Source organism: Aricia agestis, chromosome Z (assembly GCF_905147365.1).
Source record: "Aricia agestis chromosome Z, ilAriAges1.1, whole genome shotgun sequence".
In the NCBI taxonomy this organism is placed as follows: Eukaryota; Metazoa; Arthropoda; class Insecta; order Lepidoptera; family Lycaenidae; genus Aricia; species Aricia agestis.
In genome coordinates, this window is record NC_056428.1 from 30,704,930 (window position 1) to 30,730,271 (window position 25,342).

The following is a 25,342-nucleotide window of genomic DNA, read 5'->3' on the forward strand; positions in this document are numbered from 1 at the left end:
CAAATTTTTTTTTCACTTTTGTATGGGGAAACTCGTGACGCTCGGGCCCTTGCCCATACAAAAGTGAAAAAAAAATCGTCTTTCAGAGCTGCTACTTTCACAGTGAACTCTCTACAAGGAACACGTACACACCCTAAAGTATTATCATTTATTTTTGTTACACACTGTATATAAAATAATCTTATTATAACAATTAATAAAAGGCAATAAACTAGTAAATGTATATAACATTGCTATGAAAAGATATGTCTTAGGACAAAATAATGTCTTATGTCACATAATAATAAATAAATGATGTAGTACTTACATTAAGAGGATACACCACGGGCGAGAGAAATTGAAAATAGGTATTTGAAAATGTATTGCTGTCTCACCAATCTCAAGTCTCCCACCACAGAGCGCGATAGAGACAACACGACAAAAGTTCTAATAAAAGAACAGAAAATCTTCGATTCGTTGTCCGCTGATTCCTTCTCCAAAACTTTACGGATTTAAGTACTTTTTTCATTAAAAATTAAAGCAAGGCTTGAGCTGTGTTCCTATGTTTTATTTTTTTTGTATATTTTAGCCAGTTTTGTTTTCTGGGTGTTTGAACACAGAGGAAAATCTGGCAATTTTTTTGGGTTTTTGGACGTTATCTTTTATAATAATAAAATTATGAAAAAAAAGAAAACATAGGGACATGCTAATAGTGGCCATAGATATTCAGGAAAAAAATCATAACTCTACCGGCATTATCCAGGGAGGAAACAGGGGACAGCGTTTGTATGGAAAAACGGCAGTGTGGACTCCTCTTAATAATAATAATTTATGATATTTTGTCAAGCCATATTATATTATTAAAAATATTGCTAATAATTCCAATGATCACAATACAAAATACATGATACAATATTATGAAGAATAATAATTGTATATGAATTTATGAAATTGACAAGCAAAAGCTACTTTGTGGCTATCAATCTACGAATAATAAAAACTATGGAAAAGCGACTCCGTCAAAAAACATGCTGTACAAAACTTGTCAAAAATGTGTACCTGTTATGCTGAGTACTCACATACGGTTTTGCCCGATAGTTTTACTCCGAATCGAAGGAAATGACATATTTGACATATTTAATTCCATCGAGCCGGCTCGAAGCGAGCCTTCAGTCAGTTTTGCGGTCCACACGGTGGTTATTGCTCGATTTGGAGTAAAACTATCGAGCAAAACCATATGTGAGTACTTAGCATTACACATTTCAATACATTTGCAATATTTAGGTGGCCTTGAGGCTTGAGCGGCATCAGGCTGACGTTACACGACAGTTCGAAAGTAACCAAATTTAAAATGGTAATAGTATGGGAGTTACGTTTCTTTAGTTTTTATTATTCGTAGCTATCAATTATATATTTTTTTGACATTTTAAGGATAAACTACCTGGATATTGACACTTTAAATAATTGACACCTACAATTTACAATACCAATCCGTAGAGCGCGGGTTGCGTCATTGCAACTTGCAAAGGAAAAACGCATCGTATGACAAATCTGCGTTGCTTTCGCGTCCGACAAAGCAACGCATGTAGCATAATATTAATATTATAAAAGATTATGCAATTATCGTTGCAATGACACAGTGTAACAAAACGAAGAATTTGTTGCCTCGTTTCTAAAAAATATTGCACTTTGACTTCTGAATAGATCGATAAAAAGGGGGCTGAAGGAGGACCTAAGGTTTAGATATATATAACTCTTGTTTTGTTGCCAATAAGAGCTATTGTAATCCAAATCTTACTATCCATATTTAGACTTTGGAGCGTTGTGTTTCATTCACTATCAGGTGGCAAGTAGCCTTATACAGGAGAGTTGGGCAAAGTTAATATTATAAGCTATAGCTTTTAAGAGGTCAATGTGCTTTCTTTACTGTATCCTCTATAATCTTTGGATTCATGTATCATCGAAAAAATTGATTCATAGGCAGTTGACGGTCCTACGTCATTTGGTCGAATTATGTCAATTCAATGTTAGTCGTAATCTCTCGGCTGGGTTTGACATAACGCGACCAAATTAAACCAGGTCTGTCAACTGCCTATGAATCCATTTCTTCGATGGTACTTATTATGTAGTCAATAATACAGAGACGAGAGAAGTGTCAATACCAGGCCGCTGTACCTCATATTTAACACAATCCATCTCCATCCCCCTCTTCATCGTCTGCTTTCTTTTCTTCATAAGCAGAACTCGATTGATCATCGTTCTCATTATCAGAAATAACGCCGGGCTGAAAAAGTAAAAATAAAATATTAATAACACAATTTACAAAATATGCTGTGGAATATAATCCTACATAATAAAAAATCGTCTTAGTGCGAGTTGGACTCGCTCATGAAGGGTTCCGCTGCAGCAATAAGGTTTATTTTTATGAAATTAAAAGGTTTTTGATTTATTTTTGGGGCCGTTCATAAAATACGTCACACTAAAATTCCCGATTGTCACGCTGTAACAATAAAATATTTCGTCAATGTGTAAATATTTCGTCACAAAAACTAAGCATAATAATTGGTATTGCAACTAATTGATGATCGGTGAGTCAGTGATAAAATTGTGAATTTTTGGAAACCTATAAAATCTAAAGTATAATAGCTACGATATTCAAATTTTGCGCATTTAATAACTATATGGGTATAGTCATTATACCTTAAAAAAATCAACTATCTGGCATTATTCAAACCAAAGTTACGAGGGTTCAAAAATACGACGAAACGTTTCGAGAAAAGGTAGGTAGTGCCCATGCGCGCTCCGCTTGGCTCATCTTGGCGGGGGCACTCCCGTGCCCCCAGATTAAATATATTTCTGTTGTCTGGTACCCGTAATACAAGACAGTCATTTAGGCACTTACCACAGGGCCAGACTGACGTGGTGTGAAGTATCCATAGATATTATTATTATATTATACTAGATGTTCCGCACGGCTTCGCCTGCGTAATTTAGGAATTTCACGGAAACCGTACATTTTTCCGCAAAAAATAGCCTATGTACCTTCACGTGGTCTATTCTTTATGTGTGCCAAATACATAAAAAATGCTCCAGTAGTTCTTAACATAATAAGCAATTTCAAATAATTTCCCTCGTTTTTTTCACATTTTCCTCTATTTCTTCGCTCCCATTAATCTTAGGGAGATCATGCCGACTGTCTGCGGCGCATATACATCGGTCTGCACAAAAAGTGTGCCGTCTGCGATCTCCCTTAGCGTGATAAAATATATAGCCTATAGCCTTTTTAAAGAATTTTTCAAATTTCGGACCAGTAGTTCCTGAGATTGGCGCGTTCAAACAAACAAACAAACTTTTCCGCTTTATAATATAATAGTAGAGGAGTATAGACTACTATTATTATCCTACCTCTGTGTTAACAACTTGAGTGCTGACGTAGGACGGTGCAGCATTCTCCCTGACCACAGCCTTCGGTGCAGGTTCGATCCCCTCCGGCAGAGGGATCATTTGAGCGAGCCTGGCATATTCCACGTCCATACTCCTGATGAACGGTGATGCTAGGGCCCTCTTGGCAGAATCCCTGTCCTCCTCATCAAAAGCTTGAAGCAACTGCTCGAGGGTTTGCATTTCAGGTGCCTCGCAGTTGCAACCCCATTCCTAAATCATTGTTTTTTTTATTTATTTAAGTAGCTATTCCGGCAAACGTAAAGTTTTTCGCCCATATTATTTTATTGAAGCGACTAAATAAGTATGTCACCATGGCAACGTCTACACAATATACGCTTATTTAAAATGAGCTGGCTTTCTCATACCTTGTAAGCCTTTTCAGCTGCCACAGCGTCACCCCTCGCTAGCTGCACCATTACTATAGCCACCGTTAACCGACCAATGGCACGGATGTTGCCAGTCTCCTGGTGAAAACCTATCTCGCATCGGAGACTGTCTACTGCTTCATCATACCTGTGAGGTAAAGAATAATATTTTAGTTTTGATATGAAAGTGTTTATAACTTTATGCCCATACTTTACTGTACTCGGCGAAACATGGCGGTAGCGGTCATTGACTCCCTGTCAAAAAACATGACGTTTTCTATTTAAAGTTTAAACCGCGATTGACAACATCTGACACTTCATCGTTAATCGCGGTTTATATAGAAAACTAGCTGACCCGGCAACGTTGTTTTGCCATATAAATAATTTTTGGTATGAAAAATAAATGTTGGCCGATTCTCAGACCTACGCAATATGCTTACAAAATTTCATGAGAATCGGTCAAGCCGTTTCGGAGGAGTACGGGAACGAACATTGTGATACGCGAATTTTATATATAAGATGATAAGTTTCTGACAGGGGAGTCAATGACCGCTACCGCCATGTTTCGCCGAGTACAGTATAACATCCATACTTCCAGACTTATACTAATATAAATGTGAAAGTGTGTCTGTCTGTCTGTTACATCTTCACGCCCAAACTGCTGAACTGATTTTGCTGAAATTTGGCATGGAGATACTTTGAGTCCCGAGAAAGGACATAGGATACTTTTGTCCCGGAAAAATGTACGGTTCCCGCGCGATAAAAGAGTTTTGGTCGTCATCTAGTATTCTACTATTTATATAAAATTCTCGTGTCACAGTGTTTGTGCGCGAACTCCTCCAAAACGACTCAACCGATTTTAATGAAATTTTGTATGTATGTTCGTTAGGCCTCAGAATAGATTTTTATCTACTTTTTATATTGATACTTGAAATAATTTACATGGCAAAAGAATGTTTGCCGGGTCAGCTAGTTTGTTTATTATGTTATATTTTTAAAAATATATATTCTGTAAGAGTAACAGTTAACTCGATAAATATTTTGTTCTGTTACTCTTACGGCCATTCCCAATATTTGATCTATCTCTGGTTTTGCCCTACTAGAGATAGGAATAGCTCACATTAGACATTAGAAACATATATTTTATGTCAATTGTGAGCTATTCCTATCTCTAGTAGGGCAAAACCAGAGATAGATCCAATATTGGGAACGGCCGTTAGGCCCACTTGCAGATCTGGGTTAAAGGTAACCCCAGATTAAATGTTATCTTTTTCATAAAATATATGAAGAATGTAAGAGATAACACATTATTTAACCCGGTATTAACTTTAACCTGGATCTGCGCAAGTGGACCTTAGAGATATATTTTTCTAGAATCTAGATCTAGTCTATCTAGTTTGGATGTGCCAATACTGGCCCTAGACTTTTAATAATAATTATAAAATTAAACTTGTGATGAAAAGTTAAAAGAAACAGTCATAATAAATAGGTGTGACTTTTTTTCTGGAGTTTTGACACTTTACACCAACCTTTGTAGTTTGACTAAAAGTCTTGATGACTTGCTGATATATTCAGATCCTTGGTGCTGGCCACTTTCTGTCTGAAAATATAATATTATTCATCGCGTTATTTTAAGTTTGTGTTCGAAAGGATGCAATGGTAAGCAGTAAATTATTAAGTAGCAAAACTATCAGTAGACGCGTCATCTGTAAATTAAAAAATATGACTTTCAAACTTACCTTCTACCTTCCATATAAAAATAATAAAATCGGCCAAGTGAGAGTCGGACAAACGCACGTAGGGTTCCGTACCATTATAGAGCAAAATTAGGCCATAAGTAATGTTTTTTGTATGGGATTATTTTAATATTATTACTCATTAAATATTAAAGTACACATAATATATAACTAAGGATTTTGTGAAAAATTCAAGTACCTACCTGTTGCCATTAATAATATATAATACTTGTAAAATAGAGCTAAAAAGGCCAAAAAAAAAATCACGTTTCATGTATGGGAGACCCCTTAAATATTAAGCTTCATTTTGATTTTAGTATTTGTTGTTATAGAGGCAACAGATATACATAATCTGTGAAAATTTCAAATCTCTACCTATTACCGTTCTTGAGTTACAGCCTGGAGACATACAGACAGACAGACAGACGGACAGACTGACATGCAACAAAGTCTTAGAAATAGGGAACCGTTTTTACCCTTTGGGTACGGAACCCTAAAAATGAATTACCAATTTCGCTAGTCACGCTAAAACTGTAGGACAGCTAAACTGATTTGGCTAATTTTATTCATGAAATATTTATTGAAGTCCAGGCAAGATTCTTACAGTGAAAAAATATGTAAGAAGGGAAGTGATACAAAGTTGCCCACTAATAATAATGTAATAATAATAACTCCCACCCCCATTTCGGTGACGGTGGCCGGTTTCACTGAAACCAGGCTAGTTACCATTTTATAGTGCCTAAGTCTAGGCGCAGTACACAAGAGCACTCTCTATTCCTTTTACTCTTATAACCCAGTGGGATGGAAGATCGACATGACTGGTGAGAGATCATCAGATCAGACCGATTTTTTACATGCCCATCCGACGCATGGATCATCTTACATGTCAGACAATCAGGTGATCAGCCTGCATTGTCCTAACCAAACTTGGAAATAATGTTTCCAATGCAGGAATCGAACCCACGACCTCGGAGTAAAGAGCCACGCTCCAAACCACTGGACCACAGAGGCATTTTCACTCCAATAATATCTAAGTTACTTACCGATGACACATCAGCGGCTTGCTGGAACAGCTTGACTGCCAGCTCCGGAGACCTTTCTTCAATGATCTTAGCAACCTTATCCAAGATATTAGCACCAGCATCTCCAGAACCATGTTGCTGATACAGACTGCTTGAATCAACAGCCATGGAGTATAACTGAAAGATATATAATATAATCTCAGATTAGGTAAGTTCAAGAATCAGGTATTTGATATTCCTAAAAATACTTAAATTGATATTCTTAGTGCCAGTCTGGGGTAATTGTTTTACAGAGTAATATAATGCAGTTATCTCTATTAACAACTAGAGAACGCCCGCAACTCCGTTGCGCCAAAATTTGTTTATCGCGCCGGAACCGTACATTTTTACGGGATAAAAACTATCCTATGTCCTTTCCCAGGACTCAAGGTATCTCCATGTCAAATTTCAGCAAAATCGGATGAGCAGTTTAAGCGTGAAGAGGTAACAGACAAACAGACAGACACACTTTTGCATTAAAATATTAGTATGGATATGATAAATAGTAAATAAATAGTTACCTGGCACATGCAATCCTGTCAATATATGAAAGTAGTAACAAAGAAATTTGTAAAATAATAAACATACCTCTTCCGGACCAAGCAGTTCTTTACAGATGATGATTGCATTTTCAATAGCTTTAGCAGCATGGAAGAATGCATGGTTCTTCTTATAAAGCTCAGAGGCTTTCAAATAGCATTCTTTGGAATGTTGTGGGTCACGAGCAATGCGATAGCATTGAGCTGCAATAAAATATTTTTTTATGTAAGTTTTATTACTATTTTAGAATGAGGTAACTATTAAAATAAACAAAAAGTGACGCATCTGATATTCTATTACTTACCTGCTTGACTGTATTCATCTGCCGCTGAATCATAATCCGGCTTCCATTTCATAAGTGATGTCTTCAAACTGCAACATTTATATCAATTGAATAATTTTGTAAGCAATTTCTACATAATTATACAATGATCTTGTGGCGCCTGGATTATCTAGAGGTAATCCTTACAATTTAAATTCAAATAACAATGTAGACAACGATGTCTACATTGTAATTTGTAATTGTTCATTGTAGTTTGTAACAACCGTTTTGCACCTATGCCCAATACAAATTGGGCATAGGTGCAAAACGGTTGTTACTCTTAGTAGTAATGGGAATTAATGCTATTTTCTATTAATTTCATTAACATGCTAATTTTGATGTCACAGCATGCTAAGTATTATTGCTTTGCTATTTGCTAAAAATGCGGCATCGTGAATTATCGGTTCGTATTGCACCGCTCGCGTCGTGTTTTATTTCGCATCGAGTGAAAAATAGCAATTCATTAACAGTTAGCACCGCGGTGCGAAACAACGTGGACCTGATTTTTATCATGATCGCAGACTGTTGCTGCGCACGATAATATTAGCAATCGTATTTTTTAGCAAGTACGATTAATTTAATTATTGCTAATAGGCATTTAACAATTAATTATTATTGCTAATGCTATTTTTACCAACACTAACTCTTAACATAATGATAGTTTAAAAAAACTAAAAAACACGCTTTTTATTATTATTTTTTTTTTTCAAAAAAAATTACAAATTATTACATTGTCATTGGCACTTACGCCTCTAGTACACCGACGCTGCGAACCGCAAAACAGCAGCGAACCGATTTACGGCCGTTCCCAATATTTGATCTATCTCTGGTTTTGCCCTACTAGAGATAGGAATAGGTCACAATTGACATAAAATATGTCTCTAATGTCTAATGTGAGTTATTCCTATCTCTAGTAGGGCAAAACCAGAGATAGATCAAATATTGGGAATGGCCGTAACTGTCTCATCCGCCACATGTGACATGACAAAGAGTTATATCACAGAATAGATAATAGCACAAACTGTACAGAAGTCTCACTGCTTTGATGTTCACAAATGCCGCCGTTTTATGTGCCTACATAATTACTATTAACAACGGACCGCACGCGAGCAGCCGACATTGAGCTCTCTGGCGCCGCGCGAAGGTCGACTTTATTTCACACGTCTGTGTTGTTGACTATAGTCCGAAAATAGGGTTATCAAAATAAAATAAGTATAAAATACCACGCAAGGTATACATACGGAAACTGTTAGGTAAATGAATACCGAACATATAAATCAGTTTACACACTATACAGACACAACACCTGATTTTCTTTTGATGTAAGTAATTAGGTATGGATTATATTATTATGTATAATGTAAGTATATGCAGCTACCACCTACCACCTATTTTAAATAAGCATATTTATTATAATTAATTATAAAACATTTGTGTGTATATTTAATAATATTATTATTGTCATAGATTTAGGTACCATGACAGTAGATAATATATAAATTTGCCTTTTTTTTCATTGTCCCAACAATCGGCTGCGGCTGCAATGCAGTATTTTTTTTTGATAAATTTTGCCAATTAAAATATGACACTGCGTACTGGCGGCTCTCGACATAGGCGAACGCGTTGGCCAACGCGTCTGCGGACGCGTTGGCCCAATGTGTAGAACGGGCGTTCGCGCGTTGGCCGTAGGTATTTAGACGTTGGCCGACGCATCTGCGAGCTTGCCGCGCGGGTCGGAATTCGGAAATGTCGGCAAAAGATCAAAGGACATTTGTCGCAAGCTTCGCGCTCCATCCACACATAAGCCGCGCGATCAGTTCGCCCGGAGCGGCGATGAAGAGTGCACGTTTCCTTCTTGTGGCGAGTTAACATCTAACTTGACGAAATGGCGAACAATAGAGTATCGAGAAAACATTTAAATTTATTGGGCCCTATGCCGACTGCGCATTTGGTTTGCAGTTCTATTGCAGTCATGTCAACTGCATTCAAACTGCACTTCAACTGCAATTTGTGGTTGGATTGCAGTTGAAATGCGGTCCGTCTGTATAGACGATATCAGAGTAAAAACTGCCTGTGGAACCAAAAATCATATCAAAAGTTGCAAAAAAAAAATAAGGTTATTGGACATTCTATTTTCCTCACGATGTTTTTAGGGTTCCGTACCCAACGGGTAAAAACGGGACCCTTTTACTAAGACTTCAACGTCTGTCTGCATTTCTGTCTGTCCGTCTGTCTGTCTGTCCATCTGTCTGTCCGTCTGTCTGTCTCCAGGCTGTATCTCAAGAACCGCTATACTTAGCTAGATTTCTGAAATTTTCACAGATTATGTACCTATATCTGTTGTCGCTATAACAACAAAATATACTAAAAACAAAATAAATTAAATATTTTATAAATAATAAATATATATTATTAATTATTAATCATGATAATTATAATAAGTAATAATTTTTATATATAATAAATAACAAGTAATAAAAAAGTTAAATTATTTTAATATTATAAAATATGTGAAAGTGAGTTTATTTCTTTGTTTGTTACGTTTTCTCGCCTTTTACTTTCCTTTCAACTTTTTATTTCGAGAATACCCTTTTAAAACTTTTTATTGTCCACATTTACAAAGTAATTACAAGCTGTGAATAAATATACAGCTGCAGCTGTTAGCGACTCAACATCCATTTTGAATCCGTCCGCACATTGGCGCGATCCAAAGCATACTGAACGACCTTCCCATGTGTGGATTACTCACAAACGCCGTTGCAAGCGCACTGCCAACGCGTCTGCAGACGCGTTGGCCAACGCGTTCGCCTATGTCGAGAGCCGCCATAAGAGACGCGCGCGTGCGCCACGAGTCAGTTCGCGGCAACCATTGAATCGCCCCGACGCACAGTGGATCGAAAATCGAGTTTCATAGACATAGGAACTTGAGTTTCCAGATGTCATTTTTTTAGGCTGAAATATGTTCTCCTAGTTGTTATTACATAACAAAATGTAAAAAGACTCAGCTACGTGTAATAATAAGGGAGTTATAATTTTTTTAAGAAATTTTTGTATGGAGCCGACAGGAAAAATGAGCATATCTGGTTGGCCGTTATATCCTCACACACTATTATAGTACTAATTATTACTCACATTTTGGCATATTTTGTATTACGGCACCATTTGCGATTTTTTTTCTAAAATTCATCAAAATTTAAAATATTTATTCTATTTGTATTTGTTGCAAAAGTTTATGCTATGGTTAAATGAGGTCTTTTTCATAATATTTTAATACCATAGGATCACATAATTGGCCAAGTGCGAGTCGGACTCGCGCACGAAGGGTTCCGTACCATTATAGAGCAAAATTAGGCCATAAATTGTGTTTTTTCTATGAGAGTCCCACTTAATTTTATATTTTAATGTAATATTATAGTTAAATATTAAAGTACACATATAACTAAGGATTGTGTAAAAAATTTAAGAACCTATCTGTTGCCATTTTTTATTTTAATTTTAACTCCTTTATTATTACACGTAGTTGAGTCTTTTTACATTTTGTTATGTAATAACAACTAGGAGAACATATTTCAGCCTAAAAAAATGACATCTGGAAACTCAAGTTCCTATGTCTATGAAACTCGATTTTCGATCCACTGTGCGACGTCGGGGAGTCTCGTATGTACTTGTAGCTCGGCGGCGGAACGGCGGAGTGACACCCCCCTGGTTATATTAGATCTCGCTATATTACAGTTTTGCACAAAATTCGCAGTTGTTTCGCGCTTCGCAGCGCTGGTGTACTAGAGGCGTTAATACGTACAGGAATAATAACTCATTATCTGTACACACTACACATATAAAATTATATTAATATTTAATGACAGGATGTATGTCTGTGAAATAACTGTTCCTCAAGCGACACTTTTTAAGATGCAAAATAATATTTGGCTCATCCTTGGCGCATACGAAGTGAGTTTGCTGATTTATTTATTTATTTTATTTATTAACCATAAGATACTTACATAAAACATTATAATATTCAAACAGTATGGCAGCACATTATCTATTCCATGAAATGTTCAATTCGCTATGCATTTGCATATTATTGTATTATGTTAATTTAAGTTCAGATTTAAATATTATAATTTTATAGAGTACTAGAAGTCCCCATACTTTGTATGCAAAAAAAATTCACTGTTTCTAGCAATAAAAAGGAGCATATGTCGGAATCCACAATCCATGTTAGTTAAACAGTTTCAGCCTATGTGATACAGAATCGTCTTAAACTTACTACATTACAAAGTCTTATGGACTTTGTAATAACATTTATATAAACATTTTACAGCAACAATCGCAAGCAACTTAAAATGCAAAGCAAAACTCTAGAACAGCGGTCAGCAACAGGCAGACTGCTAAGGTCGAAACTCGGACCACTAAATATTGTAATATATATCATACCGAGTATCGATTAATACATATTATACCTTTAATTTATTAGCTACATGCTCAAGCTACAGCATAGGGCAAGTGTTCTTTTCTGGACCTCGTTAGAATTTTCCCACAGTATCCAGACCCCACTTAAAACTACTTGCCGACCCCTGCTCTAGAATTTAATATTTACTTTATTTTTGTAATTTTAAAAATAAAATTATGGATTCATTATTATACAATGGATAAACAAGGGCAACATAATATTTTTTTGCTTACTAAGAAAAAAATATAACTTACAGATATTCTAAAAATATTTGTTAAAAAAATAGCTGTGCTCTAATTTTAGGTAGGTAAGTAACACAAAATAAGTTCTCCTGCTGCAGCCTGCATAATATTGCATGACTTTAATATAACCATTAGATGAATGTAGCACAATAATCGCTTTAGCTAATGCATGAATAATTTAATACTTTATCCTTCGCAATGGGAGCTTATTTATAAGTGTTAAAGTAATTTCCAGTAAGATAAAGTTATATTATCAATAAGATTAAAGCCAAAATACATGAACATATAACAAAATGAAATTATTACTTACTATTTCTCTGCTGCCTTGCAGTGCTCTTGGGCCTCGTTTATTTTCGCAGCCATTTTTATAAGCTTATGAACTTATAGGCAAAAACGCAGCATAAAATTCTTATTACTTTATTTTGTAAAAATCAATAATTTTGGCTCGTTCCGTTTGTGTTCGGTAAATGCTCGAGAGCAGCGCCAACCAATAAGCAAATACGTTGAATAATGTCAAAGTGACATTGACATCACCAATATGACTCTTGTTTAGCGACATCTTGTAGCAAAATAAAGCAACTCAAGCGCTATCTCCACGCTGCCTGTGGTTTCAGTTACATTTTTATTTCTAGATGGCGTTGGGGCATCAATTACAAAATATTTTTCGTAATTGATCACAATAATTATAAGAGGGTTTACTTTTTAGTGTTCCGTACCGAAAGGGTAAAAACGGGACCCTATTACTGAGACTTCGATGGCTGTCCGTCTGTCTGTCTCCAGGCTGTATCTCAAGAACCGCTGTAGCTAGACTTTTGAAATTTTCACAGATTGTGTATTTCTGGTGCGGCTATAACAACAAATACTAAAAACAAAATAAAATTAATATTTAAGAGGGCAACTAACCCAAAAAATCAAACATCGTCCTTCTCTCTTCACACTCACGCCCACGTCTTTCATATGCCAGGTGAAAAAGGACGATGCGGATTCATCGCCAAATTAGTTTTTTTATATACAACATTTTAAAAATCTGCTAGGTCGATCTCCCAATGATAGAATTTTATACAATGTGTAAAATATTAACTTAGTTCAATGCACGGTAATGGCAATAAATGAAAAATTCGTGAAAATTAGATGCATCGTTGTGATTTTTTTCTATAGAGAAAATTTTAAGATAATTATCGTGTTTTTGCTCAGATCGAATTCTCGGAAATATAATGTAGTAAGTATCTAATTTTAGAAAATAAACAATTCGGGGCTTATTTTCAAGTAAGAAAATGAATTATAAAATTGACACATTAGGGTTAGTCGCGTCCTAGGCTCCCATACAACAAACGTGATTTTTTGCTACTTTTTGCTCGATATCAATAACCGCAAGCGCAACACATAGGCACTTGAAATATTTACGAAATAAGTACTCAGTTGTATGTGTATGTGCTCTATTAAAATTTAAATAATTAATAGGGGCTCCCATGCAAAAAACACAATTTGCAGCCTATTTTTGCTCTAAGTATTGTGGTACGGAACCCTTCGTGCGCGAGTCCAACTCTCACTTGGCCGATTTTTTTAATCAAATGACGAATTAACTGGAATGCAATTCAATACGTTCCAGTACATTCAAGTGCCCGTTTACTATTAAAGTTTCGTGCCGTTTACTTATCTACTACGGACTTAAGATTTTGGATAGGTAATCTTAGTCAAAGTCTACTCCTTATAATAGAACGAATTTCGTAACTGACACTAGACATAGCCTACCAAAGTTTTATAAGATATTTAATTTAAACAATATTTTACAAAAACTTTTATGACTGTAGTCTGTAACTCGCTAGTAACTTCACCATAGTTTGAACAAATAAAACTAAGTTTCACGTAAGCGAAGTGGTTTAAGTACCTAGTTACTTAATTCTCTATGTTTAACTTCAAATGAGTTAAGTACCTACTTACTTAGATATTACCAGAGACCAGCCATACATATTTTCCTTTGTCTATAGTATTACTAACAAAATATGGATACTTGCAAGCTTGTTAGCGGCATCATGAATGACGTTATTCTACTTACAGAAGTGAATAATTGATAGTACTTAATTACTAATTACAACTTACACTTTACAACTATTACTTATAATATAATTATATTATAATAGTTGTTAATATTAGTACAGGTGCTGATAAATGAGCACCTGTAATAATAATAATAGCTCCCACACCGGTTTCGGTGACGGCAGCCGGTTTCATTGAAACCAGGCCAGCTACGCAGGAGTAATTTTTATAGTGACCAAGTGTGTGCGCAGTACACAAGAGCACTCTCTATTCCTTTACTCGAATAACCCAGTGGGACGGACGACCGACACGACTGGCGAGAGATCAGGCGCAGGACCGACTTTTTACATGCCCATCCGACGCATGGATCATCTTACTTGTCAGACAATCAGGTGATCAGCCTGCATTGTCCTAACCAAACTTGGAAATAACATGTTTCCAATGCGGGAATCGGACCCACGACCTCCGAGTCAAGAGCCGCGCTCTATACCACTAGACCACGGATGCGTTATGAGCACCTGTACTAATATTAAAAATGCGTAAAAGTGTGTCCGTTTATCAGTCTGTCTGTTATACATCGTCACGCCCAAACCGCTGAACTGATTTTGCTGTTGGGCATGGAGATAATTATTTACTTATAAAGTTATAAAGGGCGTTTAAAATAGTTTAACATGACGCGGGCCACAGATAAAGTCCCGGCGCGGCGGGCCGCGGTTTGGGGATAGCTGTGATAGAGGCTCATAAACCAGACTCTAATGACTCTGTTAGAGAAATTCAAATCGTACGAACCTAATTGAAGATATTCGGATGGTAATGGCTTGAATTATTGAACAATATTATGTTAATTGTGCCTATCAAGTGTCTCGCGATTAGAATGTCTAAGCAGCTCTGCTATTCCAATTATACTGTCTTGTTCTGTATAATTATGTGATAATTCCCGTTAAACACTATATTAGCGCGAAATGTAACGAATTGATTGTATTTCGTACAATGAATTAGGTAGAGGTTTAATTTGTCAATTATTTATTAGGGTTGTCACGAGTGTTTTTTAATTTAATGGCATCTGATGGGTTAGCATGCGTGGTTTTAGAGGGTTACAATTTTATAAGATTTCAGACCCCCCCTAAATCCCATTCCCATATGAGATTTTTTCGACATAAGACTCTATGAGCTCTACCAACTCTTAAAATCTAAAGCGGGGGTGTCATAATATCCCTGACTCAGACCACAGTCCGCAACGCAACTAAAGTCTCTTGTAAGAAAAAGTCGCGTGACCGGGCCCCCAAAATTTCAGGCTGCAAAAAGAATATCAAAAAAGCATTCAGCTGGGCTGCAAAAGCCTCTAAATCACTTACTTTTTACAAAATATCCTTAAAAATCTCAAAATTGTGTAATTAATTAAGGCTCCTAATATAGGGAATACAAGTTTTTAGGGCACAGATTGGCGCGGCCCCCTGGCACGGAGCCACGCAATGCCAGTCTTTATGATCTTAGTTCAGATTAGTTCGCTATTTATTCGGGTCATAAGGATGCCAAGGCACGTTCCTGAAGATGAAGCAACAAGAAAATTTCGCTCTGCTTAATGGAATAATTATTATTAATACTTCCATGACTGCTTCCGTTTTATTCTTTTCCGAAGATTTTAAACAAGAAAGAGGAGGTTCTGTGCTCAGCTGTGGATTTTTAATAATTGCTTGTTATAAAGCGTATTAATTAGTAGTACCATAAAAGTATTTTTTTAATTCTAAATTTTAAAATATATATATTTTATAACATACATTCCCCGCGTTCCATTTAGCGTTAAAAACGATGAAAACGCTCAAAATTCCTCCTATTTTTAGGCGTTTTGATATTTTTTAACGCTAAATGGAACGTGGGGCTTATGTATCACCTAGTTAGTAGTCTTGTGTATTCTATCAATGAACATCCAACTACGGTAACATTTTTCTGCTGCTAAGAACAAATTATAAAAATACATTATACATTATTTTACCTTCCTTTTCCGACGCACGTGTACTTTCATATTTGATGTGTTCATAAGAAATTAGGTCATAGTATAAAATTATGCAAAGTCAATTCAGCTACATGTAAAAAGTCGACATTTATAGCAGAAATTGAAAATGGAGCGTTTTCATGTAATTTCGTGCTAATATCTGACTGGATGGTTATTAATCTGATTTGTCCAATAATTTTTGTTGTTAATAATAATTGCACGATCTTATTCCCGCTATATCGAAAACTTAATTACAAATTATATATTACTCGGGACAACAAGAGTCTATCTGTGTGTGTGTCTGTCCGTGGCATCGTAGCACCCAAATTGGTTGGCTGATTTTGATCTATTTGTCTTTCTTAAAAAGCTGACATGATCGAGAGTGTTTTAGCCATAGTTCATCATCATCAGCCTAGTCAGTGCTGAAAAAATATGTTTGCTTTACTACTTCCCAAAATGTATTGTTAGAGTTTCGAATCGGGGGTAGTTTTTAAAGTCAAAGTGACGAATATGCTATTCACAACTTTTTTGACAGATTCTCCATACTTGATCTGTCAAGTTGATTGGTGGATAGCCTATTCGTCACTTATCAGGAAGTGGTGAAACAGGTCATAAGTCTTCATAGAACCAAATCTCAAACCTCATGCTTAGCGGGCTGATGATGTTTCTTTTGAAACCGGAAGTTTAGTAAGATTTAATAAGTTGTGTAAGGTACTTACAATAAAATAATGTAGCAAGTGCATACAATCCATATTAAAGTATAACTGCATTAGAAATATAATATCAAAAAGCAGCTAAAATATCAAATATCGAATCAAGCTCGTAACATTACATTGAGAAATGGTCTGATTGACTTTCATAGGCTCCCGTTGACCTATTAATCTTGAAATTTGGCACAAACTCTGACCTATAATCTATGTCGCTCAAGTATCGTTCACTTAAATTTATTGATTTGTCTAACGCTGTAACAGGAAATTGATCAGAGGTTTTGTCGAGGATAGCATAAATTATTGAAAATTTTGATGCTAATAGTCTGTTCTCAATGTTCCTGAGTCATGAATGTGTACTGTATTTTTTTATGTATTTTACAATTTATGTACACACAAAAGTTAAAAAACCAGCTTAAAACTAAAAATATGTTTTGTACAAAGGTACTACATTTTATTCCAAAAATGGAATGTCTTCCAGAAGACATGAATATAGGAATGCGTGATTATAAAACATGCAAAAATAAGTGTGTCTGTATTAATATATAGATAGATAATATTATATTAATACATACGTTATAATTATTATTTCGAAATTAGTAAAATATAAATACTTACCTATTAAATATTTATATAAATATAATAGACATAATTTAAATAGATAAACTTAACATAGAATAATTACAGTAATATTATATTTTACGTCTTTTGTCGCAGATTGTGTAACCTTACTTTCTTTTTAAATAGTGCTAAAGTTTTACTCTCACGAATCTCTGTTGGTGGGGGGTTCCAAAGCCTGGCGGAATGTTGTTGTATATGTGTACTAGCTGGTGCCCGCGACTTCGTCCGCGTCAGCATAGTAGATCACGTCCCAAGTATTATTTTTCAAAAATATTCAATGTACAGAATTGAGTTTCTTACGATTTTATTATATTATGTATAGATGACTTAGTTTGTTCCTAAAAAGGAGAAATAAGGCGCAATACAAACGCCAGGACACCATTTCGTTATAAGTAACAGATCCATGGTGGGGGGGGGGCTGCGCCCCCCCCAAATCAAATGAAACTCGAAAACCGTATGTTTAGGGTAGTTTTTAACTTTGTTCTTAAAGAAGGAGAAATACGTCTACGCGACATCGTTTTGTTTAAAGAAAATTTTATGGAAGTGGGGGGGGATGGGGTTGGCGCAGCCCCCCCCAAGAAACGACCGGCGCCGAAGCTCGCTGCATATAAATCAAACGACACTCGAAATCTGTATAGATAAGATAGATAAAAGCTCATAGCAAGGCAACGAGTGGAGATAGATAGAAAGTGTAAAAGAAAAATTTGTAGAAAATTTTATGAGCTTTCATTATGTACCGAACTTTTATTCTCTACAACGCACCGTTTTAGCGAAATGAGCAAAAGACTAAAAATATTGAAACTTGAGCCCCTCCCCCCACCCTAGGAGATATCGTAATAATATATAGCCGATGTGTTGACCCGACCTCTAAGTAATATTCGTGCAAAATTTAAAGTAAATCCATCCAGTACTTTCTGAGTTTATCCCGGACATACATACAGACAGACAATCAGACAAACAGAAAAAAATTATAAAAACTATATTTTTGGCTTCCATATCGATTGTAGATCACGTTCCAAGTATTATCATTCAAAAATATTCAATGTACAGAATTGAGTCTCTTACGATTTTGTTATATGTATAGATGATATAATAAAAATGTTAAATAATATAATATTGTGTATTTAATAGTATAGTAAATATATTATATCCGTTGTCTGGTACGGGGTACCTATAACACAATCCTTAAGGCACTTAGCAGAGGTGCACTTTTTACATACAATTATTTCTTGCATAGTGCAGTAGCCAACGAGGGTTAGTCACGGGAAAATGTACGGCTCCTGGGCAATAAATGAGGTTACGGACCTAGTATGGTACTATAGTTTGGGACATGGACAATCAAAACCGCTATAATAGCAAGGATCCCCAAAATCACACGCATTGTTACCAGAATAGGTAAGTTTTGGAGTTTTCGAAGTGACATACCACCGGTTCGCTTCCCTTGGGGAACATAAGTTGCCTACAGTAAATTGGCTACGTAAAGTTACAGCATCGCTAGCGTGTACTTTGTGGTAAATTTTACATGAAGTGGCAACCCTGATTACGTTTGACATGCACAGAGTAGGAAGTTGCAGACAAAACAAAATTTTAAGTCCTACTTGAAAGGCAGTAAGTCTGGATACCGCGAGGATTTTTTTGTCAAATGCTCATTGTTTACCAGGTTAGGGGAAAATTCTAGCCTGGTCTAAATTTCAAACTGCTTCTTATTTTATTTAGACCTGTGACCTAATAAAATCACCATTCATTACATACTACTTTACTTACATATTACTATCCATTCATTTAAATTTTGACCGGAGGCCCAATCCCCTACCCTATTCCTTTCCCTACCCTCCCCTATTCCCTTCCCTTCCCTACCCTCCCCTATTACCCTATTCCCTATTAAAAGGCCGGCAATGCACTTGCAGCTCTTCTGATGCTGCGAGTGTCCATGGGCGACGGAAGTTGCTTTCCATCAGGTGATTGCTCGTTTGTCCCCTTATTTCATAAAAAAAAATTAAAAAAAAACATATAAATACTCTTTTCTTTAAAAAGCAAGCAGGTTACCTGATGGAAAACAACTACTGTCGTTCATGAATACTCGCAACATCAGAAGAGTTGCAGGTGCGTTGTCTAGACAGACGGTCATTTTCGTGTCTGGTTTCATTCCATTCTTGAGTCTCAAACAATCTCTAACATTCCAAAATGACACAAACAAATTACTAAAAACGGGGGAAATTATATGAAATTGCTTATTATCTTAAGATTCTTAAGAACTTCTGGAGCAATTTTTATGTTATTTGGCAAACATGAAGAATAGACCACGCTAAGGGACATAGGCTATTTTTTTTGCGGAAAAATGTACGGTCGCGTGAAATTCCTAAATTACGCAAGCGAAGCCGCGCGAAACATCTATATATAATAAAATCGTAAGAAAGTCAATGCTGTTGAACATTGAATATTTTTGTACAATAATTAATAAGTACTTCGTCAGCGTTAGCATAGAAGATCACATAATCTACTATGCTAACGCGGACGAAGTCGCGGGCAACAGCTAGTATTTAATAATTTTATGTTAAATAGGTATATATATTTAAGATTTTTATTATATCACATAATACATCCAAAACCCGGGAACATTGGAAATGTTTGTTCCGTCGGCGGCCCGCGACCCCCGGCTTGCGCTAACAACGCGCCACCAACTGAGCCACAGAGGTCGTCTAAACTGCTACTTTATGACATAGGCCATAGCTTTTCATTTTTCTTTATGTTTTTTTTTATGCAAACGAGCAAACGGGTCGCCTGATGGAAAGCACATACCGTCGCCCATGGACACTTGCAACATCAGAAGAGCTGCAGGTGCGTTGCCGGCCTTTTAAGAGGGAATACGCTCTTTTCTTGAAGGTTTTGCTGGTCGTATAGGTCCGGAAATACTGCTGGTGACAGTTTGTTGCAGAGTTTTACAGTGCGCGGCAGAAAGTTACGCGAGAAACGCACGGTGGAAGACTGCCACTCATCAAGGTGATTACTTGATGAGGATGGTATATTTTTTGCGTGGGACGATGGCGAAAAGTTGCAGATGGTATGATTCCAAAAATGTCACTACAAATCAACGGCGTATAGTCTATTTCATAAAGTGGCACTTTAATTGATTTTTTGTCGGTCCCGGTCGCTTGCAGCAAAGATCAGCCATCTTTAATATGCATTATTGGAGTCAGAGATTGCCAGTGGCACTAATATATTATAACTTTAATTACTCTCACTCATTTATTATAGACGGTTCAGTTTCGTGAGATTAATTTCTTCGATAAGTTTTTGTTCCATCTTAATTGATGTCAGGAACTTTGCGATAGTTTTTGTTCTAAGAGCTGTAGGACTTGTGGCCGCACTCGATGTTATTATATGATTAACTTTATTTTAATGAGACGGACTTAAAGTTATCATTAAAATGTAACGCTAAGTATAGTTAGAGCGTCTTAGAATAGCGAAAGGACAGAACGACAGTCAGCTTTTCATAGTTCATCAGATATAATTATTATATTGATGGAGTAGTTATGGCATTACCATAATATAATAAAACGATTATGAACGTGTCATGTACACGTACATTTCTCAATAATAGGCATGATGACTATTTTTTTTCTTATCGGTAATTGAAAGACACTTAAAAATAGAAACATCGTTGAAAGAATGACTCTGATAGCTTAAAAATTCACCAAGATAGGACAATTCAAATACCTCATAAAAAAGACCTGCCCGAAACGCTCCATACAAAGTGCTACGAAAGTATGACGTCAGTCTTTCGTAGTTTGTACGCATCGGGATTCGGGAGACAAGTTTGTTCGACAGGTATGTTAAGTATTGCGTTTATGAAAGTAGTTTCATAACAAAAGTTGCTTTTAATTGCATAAGTTATTGAATTGTATACAAATATTAAGAAATTTAATTGAAAAAAAATTTGACTTGAATATCCAACTTTGAAGGCGCATAACAAAAAAAAAATACAAATGCTATCAAGCTGAAATTTTGGGAACACTTATTTTTACCGTGATTTCTTTATTTTATTAACAAAATTCGCTAATCTTTGACCTTGTCATCATCCCTATTGTCCATGATCGACGCACTCCACAATCAAATGATCCATCACGGACTAACGTAGCCTTTAGGCGGATGTCCCTCGTTATACGTAATCCAAACCAACGTAAAGAGGCAACGCGGGTGCAGTAGAATTTAAACGAATAAACTATTGCCATCACGCTTCACCCTGCGCCGGCACGTGTATTGTGATAGAGACAGATACAGTAAATTGAGATAACGTAGTAAACGTAGAAACCTTTTTGTGACATTTTTGGATCATAATTTATTCATCGGTAATACGAGTTGTGCTTAAAAGCATAGCTGAAAGCGAATGAGATAAGCGATCGAAAGGTCAACCAATATACAGTAGTAATGCTCCGTAGTAAATAGCTTAATAAAAGCTTTTATATCGGCAACTGTAAAGAGCTTATCGGCAGTATCGTTAAGTGAGAATGCTCAGTACTTTCAATTTCCCAAATTAATTAATGGTTAAATTTTATTCTTGGAATTCTGGTTTTAAATTGCGATGTATTTTCAGAACAAAGAGGATTTATTTACACATATGGATTGGCGGTAAGGAGGTTATCATCATCATCATCCTCCAGCCACCAGCCTCCCACAATGAGCGCCAACCGTCCCAATCTTGGGCAGCCCTTATCCATCCGCTGCCAGCCACTTGCTTCTATGGAGGTTATGAGGGCATATTATGTCGTATGGGGCTTAAGGCTGATACCGCCCTGAAATTCGATGTCTGTCAGTACGAATATCGACGTAGAGTTCATTAAAATAACATTCATATCAGCGCGCCTTGTACAGTTGCGTTTACGACTTATGACGCTCGCCGCGTCCTTGATAGGGCGAAATAGGAGAAAATTATACTTTCCACATAAACGTGATTGTTCGATTAAAAATTCCTCGTGAGGAACTGTAGTGTAACTGATAATGTATTTTTTTTTTAATGAAATAAGGGGGCAAACGAGGAAACGGGTCACCTGATGGAAAGCAACTTCCGTCGCCCATGGACACTCGCAGCATCAGAAGAGCTGCAAGTGCGTTGCTGGCCTTTTAAGAGGGAATAGGGTAATAGGGGAGGGTAGGGAAGGGAAGGGAAGGGAATAGTTGAGGGTAGGGAAGGGAATAGGGTAGGGGTTAGGGGATTGGGCCTCCGGTAAACTCACTCACTCGGCGAAACACAGCGCAAGCGCTGTTTTACGCCGGTTTTCTGTGAGAACGTGGTATTTATCCGGTCGAGCCGGCCCATTCGTGCCGAAGCATGGCTCTCCCACGTATAAAATATAAAATTTTCAATGCTCTAAGCCAACAGGTTAGGAAGTTTATAGAATATTTGCAGAAAAATCGATGACCACGGTACATATTTTATTTTCTGAAAACCTATTGAGTTTGAAAAAAAATCCTCCAATTGAAGATTAAAGTCTACAACATAATATATTTTGTTCAGTATTGTGTTTTAAGTTGCACCAGACTTTATAGAGCTTGAACTTAGACTAGCCAGGTAACTCCTTAAAAAGGTCGCGTGCGTTTCGAATTCGTCTAAAATTATAACTAAAATATAAAAAAAATATATTATAGTAATGTAAATAAACTGGTATGTACTATCAGAGAAGTTAATTCATATGCAGATGATGGACTGACCTTGTCACATGTAGAGCTCCACAAATTCGCAGGTATTCTAAGTACACGAGGCACTACTAAGAACCTATGGTTTTGGAAAGTAAATTATGTCGTATCCTTCTGGGATCCAGGTCTATTAATTTATCAGGCTGAATGATGTAGGTCCGCCGTCTGCCTATGAATCAATTTCTTTGATGATACAATTTTTATTTGAGACTATGTATAATATACAGTTGCACTCAGTTGATATGCCAGATAACGCACTCAGTTAATACGTTCAATTTTTAATATTTTAAAACAGCATCCCAAGAATGATCTTGGTCATCTTGGGGATAATATTAGCGGCGAGTGCTTTTAACGATTTATTTGGCTAATACGGACTTTAGAAATCAAATAAATACCCCTTTAAGAAATCAGGTCTTGTACCATGAAACTGTTTTGAGACTCAAATAATCGGACAAGAATGCCGCGTCCTACCTACTCTAACAAACGTGAAATGACGTTGTTAGAGCAGGACGCGGCATTCTCGTCCGATTGTTTCAGTCTCAAAACAGTTTCGTAGTAGGCCTACAGTTTATTTGCGATGGATCGAAACTATTGATATTAAAAGGAGTGGCATTTTAAGACGACCAAGAAGAAAGTTTTAACAAGACATCATAAACTTTAGGGATCCGTAAATATCGAGCGCAACTCAAGTATTTTGTCCCATGAAAATGCTCTTTATGTGGTCGGCACAAGGACACTGATAGGGGCAAATAAGCCCTGAAGGTATAATTTGAGCGAGCCTATGTGGCTTTGCAAATTAACCTGTCTGCATTGTGAACCAGTTTAATTGGCATTATTATTGGTTGTTATCGATATTGCAAGGGAACTTACATAATTTATGGTTTTAGTAAAAATTTATGCGTGAACTTTTACTATCAAAAATATTTTTTGGACTGATCTGATGACATAATATCTTTGGGTTCATTCAGACCGCAACGCGACGCGTAGATGCATATTTTTTAAATTTGTAAGGGTCAATTCAGACCGCAACGTGACGAGGCGAGGCGCGACGCGACCTAAATTTGTATGGATTTAACAGATGTCGTCAGCTTGAGACGTCTTGCGAATCTGTCAAATCCATACTAATTTAGAAATGCATCTACGCGTCACGTTGCGGTCTGAATTGACCCTAAGGATTTGACAGATTTCAATTGCGTCAGACGTCTTGCGAATCTGTCAAATCCATACTAATTTAGAAATGCATCTACGCGTCACGTTGCGGTCTGAATTGACCCTAAGGATTTGACAGATTTCAATTGCGTCAGACGTCTTGCGAATCTGTCAAATCCATACTAATTTAGAAATGCATCTACGCGTCGCGTTGCGGTCTGAATTGACCCTAAGGATTTGACAGATTTCAATTGCGTCAGACGTCTTGCGAATCTGTCAAATCCATACTAATTTAGCGCGTCGCGTTGCGGTCTGAATCAACCCCATAGTTTTAATATTCAGATATAGCTAACCGTTAGCTACAGTCACTGAGGTTACTTATTTGTGTTTTCATTACATCCGAGTGCAATCGCTTTGTGCACTTTTTTTTTTAATGAAATAAGCAAGCAAAACGGGTCACCTGATGGAAAGCAACTTCCATCGCCCATGGACACTCGCAGCATCAGAAGAGCTGCAGGTGCATTGCCGGCCTTTTAAGAGGGAATAGGGTAAGGGAAGGGAAGGAAAAAAAATAGAGGAGGGTAGGGAAGGGAATAGGGTAGGGGATTGGGCCTCCGGTAAACTGACTCACTCGGCGAAACACAGCGCAAGCACTGTTTCACGCCGGTTTTCTGTGAAAACCTGGTATTTCTATGCATGGCTCTCCCACGTGTTAACTATCGTCGCACTATCGTCATCTACATAACACGAGTTGTATTTAACTTAACTTTAATATACCAATATGCGACAAGCTACTTGGGACTTGGGAGAGTAGCTAAGTTAGATACACAATACACATAACTTTACAAGCTACACTAAATAGCCAGCACTAACTTTAAATAGCCGTTGGCGGCAGGAGTGGTTTGTTTCTAAGTTGTCCACAACCCATTCGTTGGCCCTTTAGAAATTAGAAAAAATATAAGTAAATTTAAAGCTAAAAGTGACATTCATTGTAGGAAC

General features: G+C 36.6%; 1 protein-coding gene across 2 annotated transcripts; it reads right to left on the reverse strand.

The window, feature by feature from the left end:
- Nucleotides 1-1,916: 1,916 nt before the first annotated feature.
- Nucleotides 1,917-12,623, reverse strand: LOC121738654 (gamma-soluble NSF attachment protein-like). Of its 2 annotated transcripts, XR_006037317.1 has the most exons (9): nt 12,453-12,623; nt 7,430-7,497; nt 7,174-7,328; nt 6,568-6,723; nt 5,318-5,388; nt 3,789-3,936; nt 3,385-3,633; nt 2,097-2,263; nt 1,917-1,936 (listed from the first exon to the last, which is right to left on the reverse strand). XR_006037317.1 is itself a non-coding variant. In XM_042130857.1 (8 exons), exons 1-8 carry the CDS (start codon nt 12,503-12,505, stop codon nt 2,162-2,164), a joined length of 1,002 nt encoding a protein of 333 aa, XP_041986791.1. In that variant the 5' UTR covers nt 12,506-12,623; the 3' UTR covers nt 2,070-2,161. The 2 variants fall into 2 exon arrangements, 1 of the variants encoding a protein (XP_041986791.1); XM_042130857.1 differs by lacking the exon at nt 1,917-1,936 and having other exon boundaries at nt 2,070-2,263.
- Nucleotides 12,624-25,342: the final 12,719 nt, after the last annotated feature.

Bases quoted from the DNA above. Each gene is read 5' to 3' on its own strand.
- LOC121738654 (XM_042130857.1), bottom strand. From the start codon at position 12,505: ATGGCTGCGAAAATAAACGAGGCCCAAGAGCACTGCAAGGCAGCAGAG. The intron at 7,329-7,429 runs GTAAGTAATAGA...ATTTTATTGCAG, and splicing joins AGATGAATACAGTCAAGCAG to CTCAATGCTATCGCATTGCT. The intron at 5,389-6,567 runs GTAAGTAACTTA...TTATATTTTCAG, and splicing joins AAGCCGCTGATGTGTCATCG to ACAGAAAGTGGCCAGCACCA.